The 19841-nt window shown below is 37.6% G+C and overlaps 1 protein-coding gene across 3 annotated transcripts in view; it reads right to left on the bottom strand.

The window, feature by feature from the left end:
• The window catches only part of USP25 (ubiquitin specific peptidase 25), a 157148-nt gene extending 137313 nt beyond the window's left edge, over window positions 1–19835 (bottom strand). For all 3 annotated transcript variants that reach the window (XM_023726642.1, XM_012554132.2, XM_004371346.2), the window contains exon 1: window positions 19696–19835. In XM_023726642.1, the coding sequence (XP_023582410.1) occupies window positions 19696–19743 (48 nt within the window). In that variant the 5' untranslated portion in view covers window positions 19744–19835. The remainder of the gene's footprint in view (window positions 1–19695) is intronic.
• Window positions 19836–19841: the final 6 nt, after the last annotated feature.

Raw genomic sequence — 19841 nt, 5'->3', positions numbered from 1 at the left:
AAAAAAAAAAAAGGTTGAGAAGTCAGAGGGTTGATATGTTGTGGGGTTGTTAACCAATGTCATAAAACAACATGTGTGCTTCCGTTTCATGAGAAACTATTTGTTCTGTAAGCCTTCACCTTAAGTACAATAAAATAATTAATTTAAAAAAAAAAAAAAAGACTACTGACCTACCTCAACCATACAAAGAGAAAGCAGCAGAGCTGACATTTGAACCTGGGTCTACCTGATTTCCAAATCATACTGGTAAGCACCAGAGTACAACTTTTGTATTGGAATACCTTTATTGCTCATATTTTTTTTGGAAAAACCAAGCAAAAACAAATAAACATGAATTACTATTCGAATACGGAGTAAAACAGCTCTGGTACAAATACTCATCTTTAGAAGTGATGGCAGGGATGCCTGGAAAGGTACAGCGAAAATTATATACTGCACTCCAAATCACCTGCAAGAAGTACAGTATCAACTATAAGTGTGTTTCCCATTTAAATAGTTCCATAAAAGCTCTGCTCCCCAAACTAAAAAGAAACAAGTGCATAAGATTACAAAATTGAGAACATAATACTAATCCATTAAAAATACAAGACACTATACCTAAAGCAACTGCTCTGTGGCAATTTATTCTTCCAAATGAAATTATAAACACAGTTAATCTTTGTAGAATACCTACAAAAGAATTTCCAAAAGGCGCTGGTTTGAACATGTTGCAAAAATCATTGTTTTCTTGCCACTAATTATCTGATGTTGAAAAATGTTCCTGTTATGATTTTTATATAAAGAAAAGGAAATTAGACATTTTCCATGAATAGCAACTGTTATGGATTGAATTGTGTCCCCCAACAATGTGTGTCAATTTGGCTAGTCCATGATTCCCAGTATTGTGTGACTGTCCACCATTTTGTCATCTGATGTGATTTTCCTATGTTGTAAATCCTACCTCTAAGATGTTAATGAGGCGGGATCAGCAGCAGTTGTGTTTATGAGGTAGGACTCAACCTACAAGATTAGGCTGTGTCTTCAATCAATCTCTTTTGAGATACAAAAGAGAGAAGCAAGCAGAGAGACACAGGGACCTCATACCACCAAGAAACAAGAACCAGGAGAGTAGTGTGTCTTTGGACCCAGGGTCCCTGCACTGAGAAGATCCTCAACCCGGCAAGATTGATGACAAAGACCTTCCCCCAGAACAGAGAGAGACAGAAAGAGCTGGCACCCTGAATTCGGACTTCTAGCCTCCTAGACTGTGAGAGAATAAATCTCTCTTTGTTAAAGCCATCCACTTGTGGTATTTCTGTTATAGCAGCACTAGATAACTAAGACAGCAACTTCATCGTAATTGTTTTATTTTATTATGTAGCTTAATGTAGCCACATCCTTGGAAAAGTGTAAACTTCCATAATTTTAAAAATTATGTTGCCATATATGAATATTTGAAAAATAAGTAGCACTAGGTGAGAAGAGCCACCTAAATTATATAGCTAAGTCAATTTTGTTTTCAGTCATAAATTCTAACTTATCATTGCAAAGTAAAACTATCACCAAGCCAGAATGTGGACATTATTTCTCACTGAATAAGAATATCCATTGAATTAGACTTTCAAATTTTAGCATATAGTATAAATCCAGTAAGTTCATTCTGAAGGCTATTCAACAAGACGCAATGAGTTAAAACCTTACCACTAATCATCCAGCATCTGGACAATGGCTTCCAAGCAAATCTCTCTAGAATTATCGTGAAATGATGAAGTTAATATAAAACCCTATTACAAGTGTTTGCAGGCACTAAAGCATCACACCACTCAAAAATAAATGTGTTAAACCCATTAGAATATGCTGCTAATTGAAAAAAAAATCAAAACTTGTAATAGGTAAAGTTAACTTCAGCTTCATTTAAAAAAAAATTACATGTTCATAAAACTTAAATCATTGTCTTTTATTATGAATTAAATTGTCCTATATATAAACAAGACAAAAAAGTTGTTACTTTGTGACCACATTTATAAGTAAAATTCAAGTCCAATCACAGCATTCCAGCTTAAATCTTTCCATTCCCTACATAATAAATTCCAACCTCTTAGTATTCCATACATGATCTAGCCCCAGCATAACTCTCTAGTCCTTTCTACTTCTATATAACATTACATGCCTTATGGTTGTTGTTGTTGTTATTAGGTGCCGTTGAGTCGATTTCAACTTATAGGGACCCTATGTGACAGAGTAGAACTGCCCCATAGGGTCTTCTAGGCTATAATCTTTATGGGAGCAGATCACCAGGTCCTTCTCCCCCAGAGCCTCTGGGTGGGTTCAAATGGTGAATCTCCCAGTTAGTAGTGAAGTGCTTAACCATGGCGCCACCACAGCCCCTTGCCCTATGGTTAACAAGCTACTGGTAGATAACAGAATACACCAAAGTATTTTGTGTTTTTTGTCCTTGCTCACAGGCTTCTGTTTGCCTGGAATACTTTTAATCCACATACATATCTCCAACAGTTCATTTCAACCATTACCTCCTCTATGAAGCATTTCTTATTCTTCCTGGATACAATTATCCAGTCTCTCCTTGGTTCTACCACTATCCTCTATCAGCACTTCCTTAACTTCTAATGACATGTGCATTTCTGTCTCCCACCACCACCAAACTGTAAGCTTTTTGTGTCTTGTTTTTTAAGCTGCTTAAAACAAAAAATAAATGGATGAATGGATGGACAAGGTACAGACTGATGATTGGATATTTAAGCAGAAATCTATAGCAGGCAGTTGAAAATCTGAAACTAGAGTTTATGTGAGAATGCAAAATTAAATTTACTTTGAATATACAAACTTGGAATAAATGAACATACACCTATTGCCATCAAGTCATTTTCAACTCACAGCAAACACAAAGGACTCAGGAAATACATGCTATCTCAAAGATAGAGCTTACAAAGAATAAAGCAGAAAATTGAGGACTAACATTGGAAAATTCCTACAGTTAAGAAATGAAAACACAGTATACGGTATTAGCAACCAAATGTTTACCATACTGTATAGCTCAAATGAAAATAGTTTAAAAATACGTGCTCAAAGTTCACACACCAGGAGCCCTGGCGGTGCAGAGGTTAAGCACTTGGATGCTAACTGAAAGGTCAGCAGTTCGAACCCACCAGCCGCTCCACAGGAGAAAGCTGTGGCAGTCTGCTTCTGTAAAGATTACAGCCTTGGAAACCCTATGGGACAGTTCTACTCTGTCCTATAGAGTCACTATGAGTCGGAATAGACTCGACAGCAACAGGTTTGGTGATTTTGGTTAAAGTTCACACAGCAAAAGGCTATAAGCTCACAAAATTCTTGTCCAATATCTAGACCTACTTGTTACTTACTATCTTCTTACCCAATAATTCTCAACTTCTTTATGTCTATAATATACATTCAAATACTAAAAATGCTGGCAGCACACTTGAAAAAGGTTTAAAACTTTCACCACAACAAAGTACAATAATCCTACGAAGGACTACAATAATTATAACACAATTATTAGTCCAGTATAATAATATTGGTTTATAGTGACAGCAAAAGCAGTTATCACACTGCACAGCAATACACTACTCTCCTGTCTAGGCTCTGAGATATGTTCATGAAGTAAAGCACTCACAAGCTTCTAATAAATAATATTTGGCACTGTCTTTAGTTATCTAGTACTGCTATAACAGAAATACCACAAGTGGATGGCTTTAACAGATGTATATTCTCTCAGAGTCGAGTAGACTAGAAGTTCCAGTTCAGGGTGCCAGCTCCAGTGGAAGTCTTTCTCTGTCAGCTCTGGGGGAAGGTCCTTGTGATCAATCTTCCTGTCAAGGAGCTTCAGGGCAGGGACCCTGAGTCCAAAGGATGCGATGCTTCTGGCACTTCTTTCTTGGTGGTAATGAGGTCCCCATGTTTCTCTGCTTGCTTCTCTCCTTTATATCTCAAAAGAGACTGACTTATGACACAATCTAATCTTGTAGATTGAGTTCTGCCTCATTAACAACCTATGTTGTAGGTGCCTTCGAGTCAGTTCTGACTCATCGAGTCAGTTCTGACTCATAGCAACCCTATGTGTAACAGAATGAAATGCTGCCTGATCCTGCACCATCCTCACAATCATTGTTATGCTTGAGTCCACTGCTGTAGCTATTGTGTCTGCTGCAACCATTGTGTCAATCCATCTTGTTAAGGGTCTTCCTCTTTTTCATTGACCCTCTATTCTACCAAGCATGATGTCCTTCTCCAGGGACTGGTCCCTCCTAATAATATGTCCAAAGTATGCAGAGACATAGTCTCACCATCTTTGCTTGTAAGGACATTCTGGTTGTACTTCTTCTGGCAGTCCATGGTATATTCAATATTCTTCACGAATGCAATAATTCAAAGGCGTCGATTCTTCAGTCTTCCTTATTCACTGTCCACTTTTCGTATGCCTATGAGATGACTGAAAATAGCCTCGCTTGAGTCAGGTACACCCTAGTCCTCAAAGTCACATCTTTGCTTTTCAACACTTTAAAGGGGTCTTTTGCAGCAGATTTCCCCAATGCAATACATCGTTTGATTTCTTCTTGACTGCTGCTTCCATGGGTGTTGATTGTGGATCCAAGTAAAATGAAATCCTTCACTACTTCAATACTTTCTCTGTTTATCATGATGCTGCTTACTGGTCCAGTTGTGAGGATTTTTGTTTTCTTTACGTTGAGGTTTGCAATCCATACCAAAAGCTGTGGTTGTTGCTCTTCATGAGTAAGTGCTTCAAGTCTTCACTTTCAGCAAGCAACGCTGTGTCATCTTCATAATGCAGGTTGTTAATGAGTCTTCCTCCAATCCTGATGTCATGTTCTTCTTCATATAGTCCATCTTCTCAGATTATCTGCTTAGCATACAGACTGAATATATATGGTGAAAGGATACAACCTCGATGTACCTCTTTCCTGACTTTAAATCATGCAGTATACCTTTGTTCTGTTCGAATGACTGCCTCTTGGTCTATGTACAGGTTTCGCATGAGCACAATCAAGTGTTCTGGAATTCCCACTCTTCACAATGTTATCCATAATTTGTTATGACCCACACAGTTGAATGCCTTTGCATAGTCAATCAAACACAAGTAAGCATTTTTCTGGTATTCTCTGCTTTTAGCCAAGATCCACCTGACATCAGCAATGATATCCCTTATTCCACTTCCTCTTCTGAATCTGGCTTGAATTTCTGGCAGTTCCCTGTTGATGTACTGCTGTAACCAGTTTTGAATTATCTTCAGCAAAATTTTACATGTGTGAGATATTAATGATATTGTTCAATAATTTCCGCATTCTGATGGATTACCTTTCTTTGGAATGAGCACAAATGTAGATCTCTTCGAGCTGGTAGGCCAGTAAGCTGTCTTTCAAATTTCTTCATATAGACGAGGGAGCACTTGCAGTGCTGCATCCATTTGCTGAAGCGTCTCAATTGGTATTCTGTCAATCCCTGGAGCCCTGTTTTTTGTCATTCCCTTCAGTGCAGCTTGGACTTCTTCCTTCAGTACCATCAGTTTCTTATCATTAGCTACCTCCTGAAATGGTTGACTATCGATCAATTCTTTTTTGGTACAGTGACTCTGTGTGTTCTTCCATCTGCTTTTGATGCTTCCTGCATTGTTCAATATTTTCCCCCATAGAATCCTTCAGTATTGCAATTCGAGGCTTGAATTTTTTTCTTCAGTTCTTTCAGCTTGAGAAATGCTGAGCGTGTTCTTCCTTTTGGTTTTCTGACTCCAGGTCTTGGCACATTTTATTGTAATACTTTATTTTGTCTTCACAAGCTGCCCTTTGAAATCTTCTGTTCAGCTCTTTTACTTCATTTCTTCCTTTCACTTAAACTACTCGACATTCAAGAGCAAGCATCAGAGTCTCTTCTCAATCCATTTGATCTTTTCTTTCTTTCCTGTCTTTTTATTGACTCCATTCACGTCATTAAGGTCGACTCCACTTTGAGGAGGCAGCTCTTCCTCAGTCGTATTTGAGTGCCTTCCAACCTGAAGGACTCATCTTCCAGCACTATATTACACAATGTTCTGCTGCTATTCATATGGTTTTCAGTGGCCAATTTTTCTAGAAGTAGACTGCCAGGTCCTTTTTCCTAGTCTGTCTTTGTCTGGAAGCTCCACTGAAGTTTATCTGCCAGCGGTGACCCTGCTGGTATTTGAAATACCAGTGGCATAGCTCCAGGAACATGCAAGCCACCACAGTGCGATAAACTGACAGGTGCATGGGGAAACAAACTATATGTGAGACTAAATTAAAACTAAACACTCCTATTCAACAAAGGCACCATAAAGTGAATAAACAGACAAGTCCAAATTGGGAAAAGATACCTGAAAAATATATTAACTAGGGAAAAAAGTAGTACCTATAATATAAAGAACTCCCTCAAATCTAAAGGAAAAAAACAATCCAAAAGAATGAGAAGCAAATGTGAATTTCACAGACAAGAACCACAGTGGTCCATAAACATATAAAAAGATAACCAAATAGTTTATCAACAGTAGAAATGTTAAGTTGCGGTACATCCAGAAGTATAAATGTACTTTAAAAAAAAAAAAAATGTCATTAAGTCGATTCCAACTCATTATAACCCTACAGGACAGCGTAGAACTGTCCCATAGGGTTTTCTAAGCTGTAATCTTTACAGAAGCAGGCTACCACATCTTTCTCCCATGGAGAGGCTAGTGGGTTGGAACCACCGACCTTTCGGTTAGCAGCCAAACTCTTAACCACTGCGCCACCAGGGCTCCTGTTAAACATACTACAACACAAAAATCTTTAACAAAATATTTGCAATGAAGGAATAGCAGGAAACTTCAACCTTTAAAAGAACATCTACAAAAAAACCTGTAGCTAACATCACTCTTAATGGTAAAAAACTGCTTTCCACATAAAATCAGGAGCAAGGCAAAGATGTATGTTATCACCACGCCTATTCAACATTTTACAAGAGACCTCAGAGAGTGCAATAAAAACAAAGAAAAAAATCACATGAAGGTTGTAAATAAAGTACAGGATGTGTTACAAACAGCATGATATTATACATTATTAAAAAGAAAAACTATGGAATCTACATAAAAGAAAACTACTAGAACTACTAAGTGAATTTAACAAGGTCAGAAGATAGAAATTCAATACACAAAAACCAACTGTTTTCTATTCAAGCAAAGAACAATTCTAGTATAAAACTAAACAAAAATATCATTTACTACAGTATTAAAAAGCATTAATTCTAATAAAAGATATGCAAAGACCTGTAAACTATAACCCACTGCTGTAGAGTCAATCCCAACTCATGGCGACCCCATGTGTTACAGAGTAGAGCTGCTCCATAGGGTTTTCTTGGCTGTAATCTTTATGGAAGCAGATCACCAGGCCTTTCTTTCAAGGCACCACTGGGTGGGTTCAAACTCCCAGCCTTTGGGTTAGTAGCTCAGTGCAACACAGCACTGGCACTGGCATGAGAGAGGGGAAAAAAGTGAAGGACGAGGAGCCTAGATGTTGTTACTCATACATCTCCTTGTGGACATTAAGCCCAGAGAACTCGAGGGCTATGAAGAATCCCTGATCATGCTTGTGTCGCAAAAGTGGCCAAGAATGGTTAGAAAGGCAGTGGCTTCCATCTGAGAACCACAGGCCCTGAGGCTGGAGTTTGCCCAAGCCAACACCGGATCGCCAAGAGCAAGCTAATGGCAACACTAAATCCAACCAACACTCATGAAGCTATAGGACCACATCTCCTTGAGTGGGAACCCTATGATCTGAGGGGGCTGTTCTAATTCCTGTGTCCCCAGAGGCCTGGTCTCCTACCCACTATACACCACAGTGCTGACCCTGGCCTTTCCGTGTGCTGCCTTCACCTACCCAGGCCGTACCGTACATGCTCAGGTCACTGGTGCCTTCCCCCTGATGGAAGGAAAGGTCTGTTCTGTTAGTTCTACAGTCTTAACACTGCTTGAAGTCCCAGCCCCATTGCTGAGGAAGCCCAGGATTCAGTTCTGGGAATGTGTATGATAGCACCAGAATAGGTACACTATCCCCAGGCAGCCTGTGCAGAGCTGCCTCTTCCCTTCAAAGACTGGGAATTTTAAACTGTACTCAGTGGACAACTTCTCACTTCCTTTCAATCTTCTTCTCCTATGGCCTGTCCTGCCCCAAAGCCTTTCACCAAGGCTTCATGGGAGGACTCCAGGGGCATTCTTGCTGAGACACCCAGACACAACTCAGAGCCTCCGTGGAAGACACGGCAAGCCCCAGATCTCCAGCCCAAACTTATTTCTGTAGCTCCACCTCAACGGAACTGTGACATTTGATTTTGCATGTTTTCTGGTACAAATTAAGACTCATAAATTTGTGCAAAGGTGAGATTACAGCTGGTTCTCACATTGGTGTCACCACAGCAAAGGTCCTGACCACTTATGACTCATCGTTTCTGGTTCCTCTCTCCATACACCTCCCCACAAATCTATCCTGCTTCACTAAGTAGGCAGCGATCTCAGCTCTGTGGCCAATTCTGCCCTGATGGCCTAGAGCCCCTCGTCCCCACTCCACCCACACAACTGCCAGGCTGAAGAGCAACAACAGAGTGTTTTCTTTTCCAGCTCAAATCAGGATCATCTCTTCCTTGTTCTCCGATGGACCAGCATCTGTAAGAAAAGTCTTTCTCTGCCTAATCTGTTTACGTCTCCATAGCTCATCCTACTCCTTCCATTGGTCCTCATTCTTTCCAAACTGCCAAACCAACCAAAGTGTGAAGGTATTTTTGTACTCTGTGTAATAAAATATGCATCATAAAGGATTTCCCTGTGGGTAATCAATTAATTATTAAAGAGACCTTGTTCTCCAGATAACTTTAATGCTTAGTTTCAGGCATAAAGAAGAAAAGAGTTTTCATTCTTCAGCAATGAGTCTTTCTGTCAGGCAGTAGTTTCAGAAAAATAAAATGAAGGCCAAATTATGCTACTTAATTTGGTGAACATAATAGTGATTGGTCCTGAAGTGCTTTACCTTTAGCTACATCTGTGACTTTCTTGCCATTTTCAGACTTGAAAGACCAGGCAGCTATCCTTATTCTTAGTCCTACTGAGAATGTGAAACTGGATAATTTATGAAATGCAATATTAAAAAAAATCTAAAAATGGCCAATAAGCATGTGAAAGATGCTCAACACCACTAATTATTAGGGAAATGCAAATTAAAACTACATATGATGCAACTACATACACACTAAAATGGCTAAAACTTAAAAGGCTGACAATACCAAGTATAGACAAGAATGTCAACCAACTGGAACTACCATACACTGCTGACAGGAATATACACTACTTTGGTAACAGTTCAGCAATATCTTATAACAGTTCCATTCCTACATATCTGCACAAGAGAAAGGCAAATATATGTCTACTCAAAAACTTGCCCATGAATGTACATGTAGCAGCATTATTCATAATAGGCAAAACTGGAAACAACCCAAAAGTCCACCATCAAGTGCATGGATATACAAACTAAGGAATATTCATACAATGAAATATTACTCAGTAATAAAAAGGAACTACTGATACATGCAACAACATGGCTGAATCACAGAAATATTTTACTGAGAGAAAGAAGCCAGATACAAAGAAATTTTGATTGATCTAAAACACTCAAACTGATATACAGAGAGAGAAGTCATATTAGTGGCTACCTAGATTGGGAATGGTAGGATTATTGAACAAGACAGGATATAAGGAACTTTTTGGAGTGCTGGAAATTATCTATATGCCAAAATTATCAAAATACACGCTCTAAATGGGTACATTCATTTTATGTAAATTATACCACTGTAACATTAATTTGAAAAAAGATAGTGGCTATTGAAGTATGGAAGAGAGAACAGTTTGGCTGAGGCACAAAGGAAACTTCGGGGATAATAATATATACTACTTCATGTCCAGGGTGCTACAAAGGGCTGTTGTTGTTGTTGGGTGCCACTGAGTCGATTTCGACTCACAGTGACGCCATACGACAGGGTAGAATTGTCCCATAGGGTATTCTTGGCTGTAATCTTTCCTGAAGCAGATCACCTGTGTTTATGTGTGTGCGTGTATATAGTGTATGTATGTATATATATATATATATATAGCATGTCTATATATAGTGCTTATATATATATCTATGCTTACGTACATACGTATGCATACATATACAAAACTAGGTGGCACAAATGGTTAAGCGCTAGACTACTAGGTGAAAGGCTGGCAGTTCAAATCCACCCAAAGGCACCTCAGAAGACAGCCCTGGCAATCTGCTTCTGAAAGTTCACAGCTTTGAAAACCCTATGGAGCAGATCTACTCTGCACACGTGGGGTCACCATGAGTTGGAATAGATTCAATGGCAAGTAACAACGTTGTATATATACATATAAAAACAAAAAAACGAACCAAACTCGTTGCCATCAAGTAGATTCCAACTCATAGCAACCCCACAGGAAAGGGCAGAACTGCCCTGAAGAGTTTCCAAGGAGCCACTGGTGGATTTGAACTGCCAATCTTTTGGTTAACAGCCGAGCTCTTAACCACTGCGCCACCAGGGCTCCATATACATACATATACAGACATCTATATAGATATCTGTATATGTATACATACACAGACATACATATACTCATATATTCACACATATATGTATATATATTTTTTATTATTTTTAAAAAATCATAAGTTTTCATATGTAATATTTCACAATTTTTAAAACAAGCTTTCAGAATGATTCACACACACACAGACATACAACAAAAAGAAAAGAAACAACAGGAAGATTGTAACCTTAGAACATACAATTGATTGTTTCCAAATTCCCTGCTGTAGTGATTCAATGAATTAAAAAAAGACTAAATTTGTCCCTCTGGGGGTGGTGGGACAAGTGCCCACCTACATACCTGAAGCTTTAGGTTTCCATAGAGATGTTGGCCATGAAAGGCTGAGGGAGGAGACATCTCCTCCTCAACTAGAAAGCATGTCAGTGCACTGATGGGGAAAAACACTTGAAACATGAGAAACTCTATGTGGTCAAAGAAAGCCGACTCTCCCTTACTAAACTGGATGCAGTATGATAATTCAACCCCTGGAGAACCACTATACTCAACTGACACAAATGCTAAAGACACACTCATTTGTAAAATACTAATAAATAGCAACCAATGAAGTTGATTATTGTTAAGAATGCCCCAGCCCAACTCTGAGTCTAGAAACAGTGAGTCTAGAGTGAAGCACAAAAATCTGCATTTTTAGCAAGCACGACAGCTAATACAGATAGCGCACAAACCACACTGTTAAGAAACTCTGATCTACACCTGTTCTGACAAGGCTAAAGAGACAACAGAAACATTACTAGGTCATTTAAAAATATTTAGTAACTCAAAGGATCCAAGAATAAAAATAAAGCAGATGGTTTGTACTCAAAGTTAATTAAGACCAAAAAAAAAAAGAAGCAAACTTCGAAAAATTATTTACTGCACTTGTAAAACAAGACACCATGACAGAGAAAATATTCTTGGAAATTAAAACAAGTTCGCCAAAATATTAAATACAAGCAGTCCTTTTATAAATCCAACTTTTCATACAATCTACTTGCTCACATTGCATAGTGACATCCCTAAACTGTCTTTCACAAGCCAAATTTGGTCTTTCATATATATTAATCTGTGATTATTATGAGCTATGGTACCATACTCATCAGTTATGTTTGCAGAAAAAAGGCAGGCCACTCGTGCAGATCAGTACTTATAGCAGTTCTATGGGATTAGAGCAAAAGTGTATTGTAGTGTCTACCACCCATCTGTCATTTTGTCACACCGTGGTGATTTGCATGTTGCTCTGATGCTGGAAGCTATGCCATCAGTATTTCAAATACCGCAGGGTCACCCAGGGTGGACAGGTTTCAGTAGAGCTTCCAGACCAAGACAGACTGGGAAGAAAGATCTGGCCATCTACTTTTGAAAACAGCCAATGAAAACCTACGGATAACAATCAAACACATCAAAGATCACGGAAATGGTGTAGGACTGAAAGATGTTTCACTATGTTATACATAAGGTCGCCATGTCAGAGCCAACACAATGGCAACTAACAACAACAACAGTATCAAAGGAAGAAAGATCCTTTAACCATCCCTACGCACGGGGTCATCATGAGTTGGAATCAACTTGACGGCAACTAACAACAATAACAACTCTAGGTACATCAGGGCACAAATGAATGACTCCAAGCTGACCCCTGGAGAAGAAGATGGAGGAAGACCCATGATAAAAAGGAAGGATCTTGCCCGACTTTACAGGAGCCAGGATGACAGAAGAGTGGCTAACAAACCAACTATCTCCCATCCCAGGAAACCTAGGAAGTGACAACTTTCACAAGGGTCACCAAGACCCAAAGGAAAAAGTACATGCAGGAACCAAAATCAAAAATACAATTATACTCTTTAGTTCTTTAAGAAATTCATGCAACTTTCACATGTAAATATTTTAAAGTGTATTAGATACAAAAGTAAAGGTCCACCCTTTAAAATTAGTAATTAAAAAATATATAATAAAGATAGCCACTATCATCACTTGTAATCAGCATTTATTAGCGGTCTAAGCTAGTGCAACAAGAAACAATGAAATTACAGGCATAGAAATTGGAAATAAATAAAATTGTCATTACATATGCGTAATACAATCTTCTACAAAGAAAATCCAAAATTATCTCTGGAAAAATTATTAGAATAGTAAAGTTGAACAAGGTGGTTGGATATAAGAATGATACACAAAAGTTATTTGCATTTGTACACACCAGAAACAAATCATCAGAAAGGGCAATTTTAAAAAATTACCATGTGTAATAGTTATCAGAAATTATCAACTACCTGTGACAAAAGATGTGTAACAATTCTACAGATAAAATTACAAACTGTATAAGAGATATTAAAGAAGACCTAAATAAAAGCAGACGTATATTAAGCTCATGGATGGAAAGATCCAATATAATAAAGATGCTGCTGCTGTTGTTGGGTGCCACTGAGTCAATTTTTGACTCATAGTGACCCCATGAGACAGAGGAGAACTGCTCCATAGGGTTTTCTTGAGTATAAGCTTTATGGAATGAGATTGCCAGGTTCTTCTCCCACGGAGCTGGTGGGTTCGAACCATCAACTTTTCAGTTAGAAGCAGAGAGCTTAACCATTGTGCCACCAAAGCTCCCTATAAAGATATCAATAATCCCAAAATTGATCTATAGATTCAATGAAATAAATCAAAAACTCAAATACGGTTTTTTGAAGAACTTGCTAAAACTATTCTAAAATTTCAAAAGAAAACAAAGTGCCAAGATATTTTTGAAGAAGAGGAACAAAGAAAAGGGACTTACTTTTCAAGATAAAAAAAAACAAACCTGTTGGTGTCAAGTCAATTTCAATTCATAGGGACCCAACAGGGCAGAGCAGAACTGCCCCATAAGGTTTTCAAAGAGCGGCAGGTGGATTTGAAGTGCCGTCCTTTTAGTTAGCAGCCTGACCTCTTAACCACTGCACCACCAGGGCTCCATTTTCAAGATATCAGAGATTATTAAGACGTTAGAGATTATTATGAAGCTAGAGAAATTAAGATAGGATGGCACTGGCACAGGAGTAGGCAAAATGAATAATGGAATAGAATAGAGACAAGGTAAAAAAAAGAAGGTTTTATATAAAACTTTTGTATAGGCAAGATAAGATTTCAGTTCAATGGGAACAGGATGAACTTTTCAATAAAAAATGGTGTGTGTATATATTTATATAATAGCTTATAGCGACCTTATAGGACAAAGTTGAACTGTCCCACAGGGTTTCCAAGGAGCGACCAGTGGATTCAAACTGCCAACCTTTTGGGTCAGCAGCCATAGCTCTTAACCACTGCACCACTAGGGCTCCAAATCACAAATCGATGGTTATAATTAACTCAATTCTGTGTACCTCAGAACCAACTAAAAATTGTATATTAAAACAACAAAAAAAGTATCTGATCACCTACAGAAGTACTAAATATAGAATGCACATTACAAAACTAATCTAGACTAAAAACTTAGCGTACTATACACAGTAAAAAGGGAGATAAGAATTATAAAATAAAATTTGAAATAAGGGAGATGAATCAAACCAAGCCCATTGCTGTCGAGTTGATTCCAACTCATAACAACCCTACAGGACAGGGCAGAATTGCCCCATAGAGCTTCCAAGGAGCGCCTGGTGAATCTGAATTGCCTACTTTCTGGTTAGCAGGCATAGCTCTTAACCACTACGCCACCAGGGTTTCCATAGTATCTAAAATTCAAATAATACAACTTACCAAAGAAGAAAAAGAATAAAGTAGAAGCAACAATTTTAAAATATGTATTTTTTCCTCAGAAAAACACTGAAGTTTTTCAGATCAAAAATCCTAGGCAAGATTGTTAAAAGATGTATGCTGGTGAAATTTCTGAACTCTAAAACCAAAGAGGAAATCTTAAAGCTTACACAGAGAGTTAACAGCTTATCTATTTAAAAGAAAAAAAAAAAAGAGAGATTTTCAGTATTATACAATACCGGAAAAAAAGTAAAAATTAAATAGCTAATTCTTAAAAAGCTAATTAGCTATTAATAATGTGTCTGTAAATATAAAAAATGGAAAGTAAATATAAGAAATATACCTCAAGAAATATAAAAATTAATCATCTCGAATTACAATTCCATATTATCTCAACAAAACCAGGAATGTGAGAAGTAAAAATATGCTAAAAGTTTTATCTTATTGGGGGCAGGGGAAGGAGGGCAAACTAGTTATTAATTCTTGATGTTACCAGAAAAGTTACATTTAGATATATTTGTTTAAAAGTAAAAGAACAGAAATGAGAAAGTGAACAAGTTATCAGAGAACAAAAAAATGAAGGGTGGAGGAAGTGAACAAAGAAAACTTGATCAATACATCAAAACAATGAGAAAAAGACTAAAAACTGGAAAATCAGACAACAATAAAAATATTAAACTTATCATCTATCACCACATATGTGAATGGCTGAATCCTACTAAAAGACAAGTAAATACACACAATTCCAAATTAGAGCCATTAGAAATACAAAGAGAATTTGATGAAATCACATTAAAAGGGGCGACATCAATGTCTCTCAGAATTTAACAGATCAAGAAAACAAACAAAAGATATATTCAAATAAACACAAAATGTTCATTTAACATATACAGAACTCTAACTTTTAGAGAATATATATTCTTTTCATATGTTCATGAAAACTTCATGTACTTGATCATAATAAGATCTTAATAAACATATAAAACCATTACAAATCACATTTTCTAAACACAGTCTAACAAATCTAGAAATGAACAATTAAAAGAAGACTTCAAAAATATACTGAAAAGTTTAAAAAAAAACTTTAAAAAAATGAGAAAAAGAAAGTCAAATCCGTAACAAAATTAGATGAAAATCCAAAGCCCGAAGTGTTTTTCATTATTAAACATGATGGTAAATTCACTAAATACCAAATTTCAGCAGCAAAAAGAACAAAATACACTAAAAAGAATAGAAAGGTGGAATTATAAACTAAAGAAAAAAGCCAAAATTAATAAATTAGAAAACAAAACAAAATTGATTAAAAAAAAAAAAAACTGAGTTAAATTTTGGAAAGACTGGTAAAACAGATCAACCTGGCAATCATAACTAAGAAGGAAACAAACAGGAATGAGAAAGGGCATATATCCACCTATACACAGATTTAAGTTCAGGCCAATAAATATGAAAATCTAAATGAAACTTTTCTAGCTAATTTTCTAGAACTATAAGACATTTAGAAAATTGACTCTGGAAGAGTCAGAAAACCTACAAAGACAACAGGCAAAATCTGGAAACATTATATAAAACTTGCTCTAAATAAGGTTCTCAGCCCTGATATAATACAGTCATATTCACCAAACCTTCAAAGTAACAAGCACTTAGGTTGAACCACATCTAAATTTTTAAGTGAAAAATGGCCACATGTCAGCAACCTTGAACAGGTCAACCTAATCCTACGTTCAACAAATCCAAAGCACAGGAAAGCATAAAAAGCCTTCTAATCATTTTATGAGCTACTGTAACTCTCACACCTACTCCGATAGCCCATAGGCGCTGCAGCATATTACTAACGATAAGATGTCCAAAAAGAAAAAAAAAAACCAGGAGCTGTAAGTGCGGCGGGTCATAAGTGCAGCTCACTGTAACTTAATAGGTCATAAATCGAGGACTACCTGTACTATTTCTTTTTTACCCTCCCTGTCCAGAATAAATCCTTGCTTAGCTGTACTGGAAACACCCAGATATAAAGAAGTTGCTCATGTTTAATCACACTATAAGACTTTAAAAGTAGATTTAAAGGAACTTAATGACTTGTTCAAGGTCACAGAAAAATGATCTAGATCTAACCCCAGTCGTAATGTCTTCCCACCACACAGTACTCTTTTTCTAGAATTAACAGTTTTCCAGTTTCGAGCTTTGATTCTTTCTCAATAATTTTTAAATCTCGCAAATCAGTTAAAGAACTAAGATATTCACATTTCTTTTAGAAGCCATTCATTCATTACTTCATTCAGCAAATATTTATTGAATCCTACAATGGTGGCCCCACATGGTGCAAACAGTTAACATGTTCGGCTGCAAATCAAAAGGCTGGAGGTTGGAGGTTCAAGCCCAGAGACTTCTCTGAAGAAAGGCTTGATGATCTACTCTCAAAAAATAAGCCACTGAAAACCCTCTGGAGCACCATTCTACTCTGTCACACATGGCGTCCCCTCAACTCAGAATGGATTCGACAGCTTCTGGAGAAAAAAAAAAAAAAAAAAAACAGTGCAAAGAACTGCTATAAGCCCTAGGGTGAAACATAATAGGCAAAGTGCCTGTTCTCATGAACTTTATATTTTATTCAACTCAAATGCATGTATTAAATGTAAATCATATCCTGCTTATTGTGGAGTACTCTATAAATTAATTTGGTCCCTAGGACCAAATGCTAATGCTGCCCTAAGAATCCTCATCTGAAACTTGAATCTATGTATCAAATTTCCAAGACCTGTCAAAGGATGCTCCACTTAGGTAGGAATCAAGCACAAAGCCTGAACATACATGTTCAAGACCAAAATTACCACAAGATTTAATTGTGACTAATGTGCAGCCAAATTTACCTCCCTTACAGCATCTAAACCTAAGAAAAGCAGCTCTCTGCAATTCTATTACGTCCCAGAAGTCTCTGCCTTGGCCAAACTTCAGCAATCAAGCAAAGAACACATCAAGGGGCACAAAACAGCCACTCGCCTTCTCATATTATATTGTGACAAGCTATTTTGTAGGTGAACTATGAAAGAGCTACAAAAGTTTTGTGTAGTTTGCTTTTTGAGAAAAAGGTTATTTCTTTTACATCCCTCTAGAAGAAAAAAAAATCTTGAAAACATAGGAAACCATTCCAATCACAATATGGCTATTTATTTTACAATGTTACACACAGACTCTCTCTTTCTCTCTCTCTCTCTCTATATATATATATACATACATATACATATATATATTTATAATTAAGGATAACATAAAACAGATTAAAATTCTGGCTGTGCAATACACACTGGACACCCTTCCTTTTACTGCTACTCCATAAAGTTTCTAAGAGAAAATGGAGAGTTTCAGTTTTGTTTTCTTCTAAAGTCTGAAGTCTACCTCCTAGTTAACTAACTTGGTGTATTTAAATCTGTCAAGTTAACTGAGATGGTTTAAAATATCTGTAGTCGTATAAATACTCTTAAAATAGTTTTACTACAGGATAACAAAGTAGTAGTATATAAACATTGAAAACAAACAACAAAAACAAAAGTGTTACATTGCTCAAAAAAAATTTCCCTGATATCAATGAAAATCTAAAACACACACACACACAAAATGGTAATATTTTGGAATAACTACTACTCCCTTTGTGTAAGGAGGGGGTTCACTAAACTAAGAAATTGGACTTAACTGCCAAGATCACTTTCAGTAATTTGATTCTTGATTCTACAATTTTATGCATAAACCTCTGAACCACGAAGACCTGCATTTTCTGATACTATGTACTTCTGGCAAAGTCAAGCAAAAAAGAACAAACTCCTTGCCATTGTTCAAACTGAAGAGACGTAAAAAATATGAACTACTTTTTCCACTTTGAAATAAACAGGCTCTAATATCCACTACTGAAGACAATAACAGACAAAATGATACCCTGTTAAATATTGTTTTGTATTCATATGGTCTCATGATCCTACATTTCTGACATACTCGGTGTCAAAAACTAAAGTTTAATGTATTCAAAATAGAAGAGACAAGGTTTAGGAGATAACTGTTTTAAATTCCTACTATTAAATCTTGAATTATTTGACCGTAAATAAAGTAAATTGCAGTCTGCAATACATCTTTTAAATTTACCAGTAACAGTTAACACACAAAAGTTTCAAAAACAACTTACTCAAAGTACCTAAAATAACAACGCACTATCCCTGCTTTCCAAAATTCTTTAGCATCTTCAATTACCTCAAGTACTATTATAAAATTCTAAAAATAATCTCAAAGCAAAAACTTAACAGGCTGTGAATTTATACTTAGGCCACGTTAGAGAAGTAGGCCTTATTCTAAAGTTAAACAAGCACAGGTAGGAGATAGCGGCTAGACTAAAAACTACAGCGGGGTGGGGCACTCATTACTCACCCCGACAAACCAAACACAGCTTTGGTGATGGCTCACAGTAAACCTCAATGACCCCAAAATTCCAACACAACTAAGGCAATGTTTCCCTTTGGCCCAAAATGCTTTTCACCCAAACGACGGGAAAAAAAAAAAATTAAGTCATGGTCAACTGCTCTTCAGGATATGGTGCAAGCCGTGATGGTGCATTTAAGATTCTGAAAGCAAGAGCTACAGTACGAGAGCGTCTATCCACTCTGACAGATCTGAAGCTTCCCAAACAGGGGAAGAAAAAAAAAGATTTTTTTTTTTTAATTTTTTTAAGTGAGTGACCATGTGAATGTGTGACTGATGCAGGAGGAAGGGTAACGAGTAGAACAAGGTCAAACTTAGGGGGCAAAAGATTCCTGGAACAAACATGGTCAAAAGATTTCCTTACTTCAGGGACAATTTCTATAATCAGAAAAAAAAAAGAATCAGAAAGAGGAAAAGGAACCAAACAAACCCCCTACTTCTCCAGAGTCCACCTGGCAATGTACCTGTCCCTGAAAGCAGGCAACTGAATTTTGGTGGAGACTCGTTGCAAAACAGCAGGCCTGGAATTCTCCTACCTTCGAAATACAAATCGAATTCAGGAGGAATGACAACTGGCTATTCTTAAAGAGCAAGAAAAAAGTTTAATTAGGAAGGCATAAAGAAGAGGAGTGTAGGAATGTGAAGGTGGTTCTCAATATCCTGCACCGTCAGTTAAAGGAAAATAATCGGCAGAAGGACGCGGACAGAAACACGCTAACTACACCTCGCTTCCCACACGCGACCCAGCGCTGGGCGCGACGCCACCAAAGGCGAAGGGTAAGAGCTGTGGGTGGCGGCGGAGGCAGCCCGGGGCAGCGGAGGCGAGGCCGGCACGTCGGAAGCAGCTCGCGGGTTCGCCTTACCTTCTGCGCCGCGCTCTGCTGCTGCAGCACATTCTGCTCCACGGTCATGGCCCCCGCGGCGGCGGCGACACAGGAGGCAGCGTCCGGCTCCTCGCGATTCCGCCGGCCCTGGCGGCCGCGCTCCGCCGAGCTCCAGGGAGCGGCGC

This window comes from Trichechus manatus, unplaced genomic scaffold (assembly GCF_000243295.1).
Source record: "Trichechus manatus latirostris isolate Lorelei unplaced genomic scaffold, TriManLat1.0 scaffold00012, whole genome shotgun sequence".
In the NCBI taxonomy this organism is placed as follows: domain Eukaryota; kingdom Metazoa; phylum Chordata; class Mammalia; order Sirenia; family Trichechidae; genus Trichechus; species Trichechus manatus.
The sequence above is the reverse complement of the archived record's forward strand: the minus strand, read 5'-3'. Positions and strand labels throughout refer to the sequence as shown.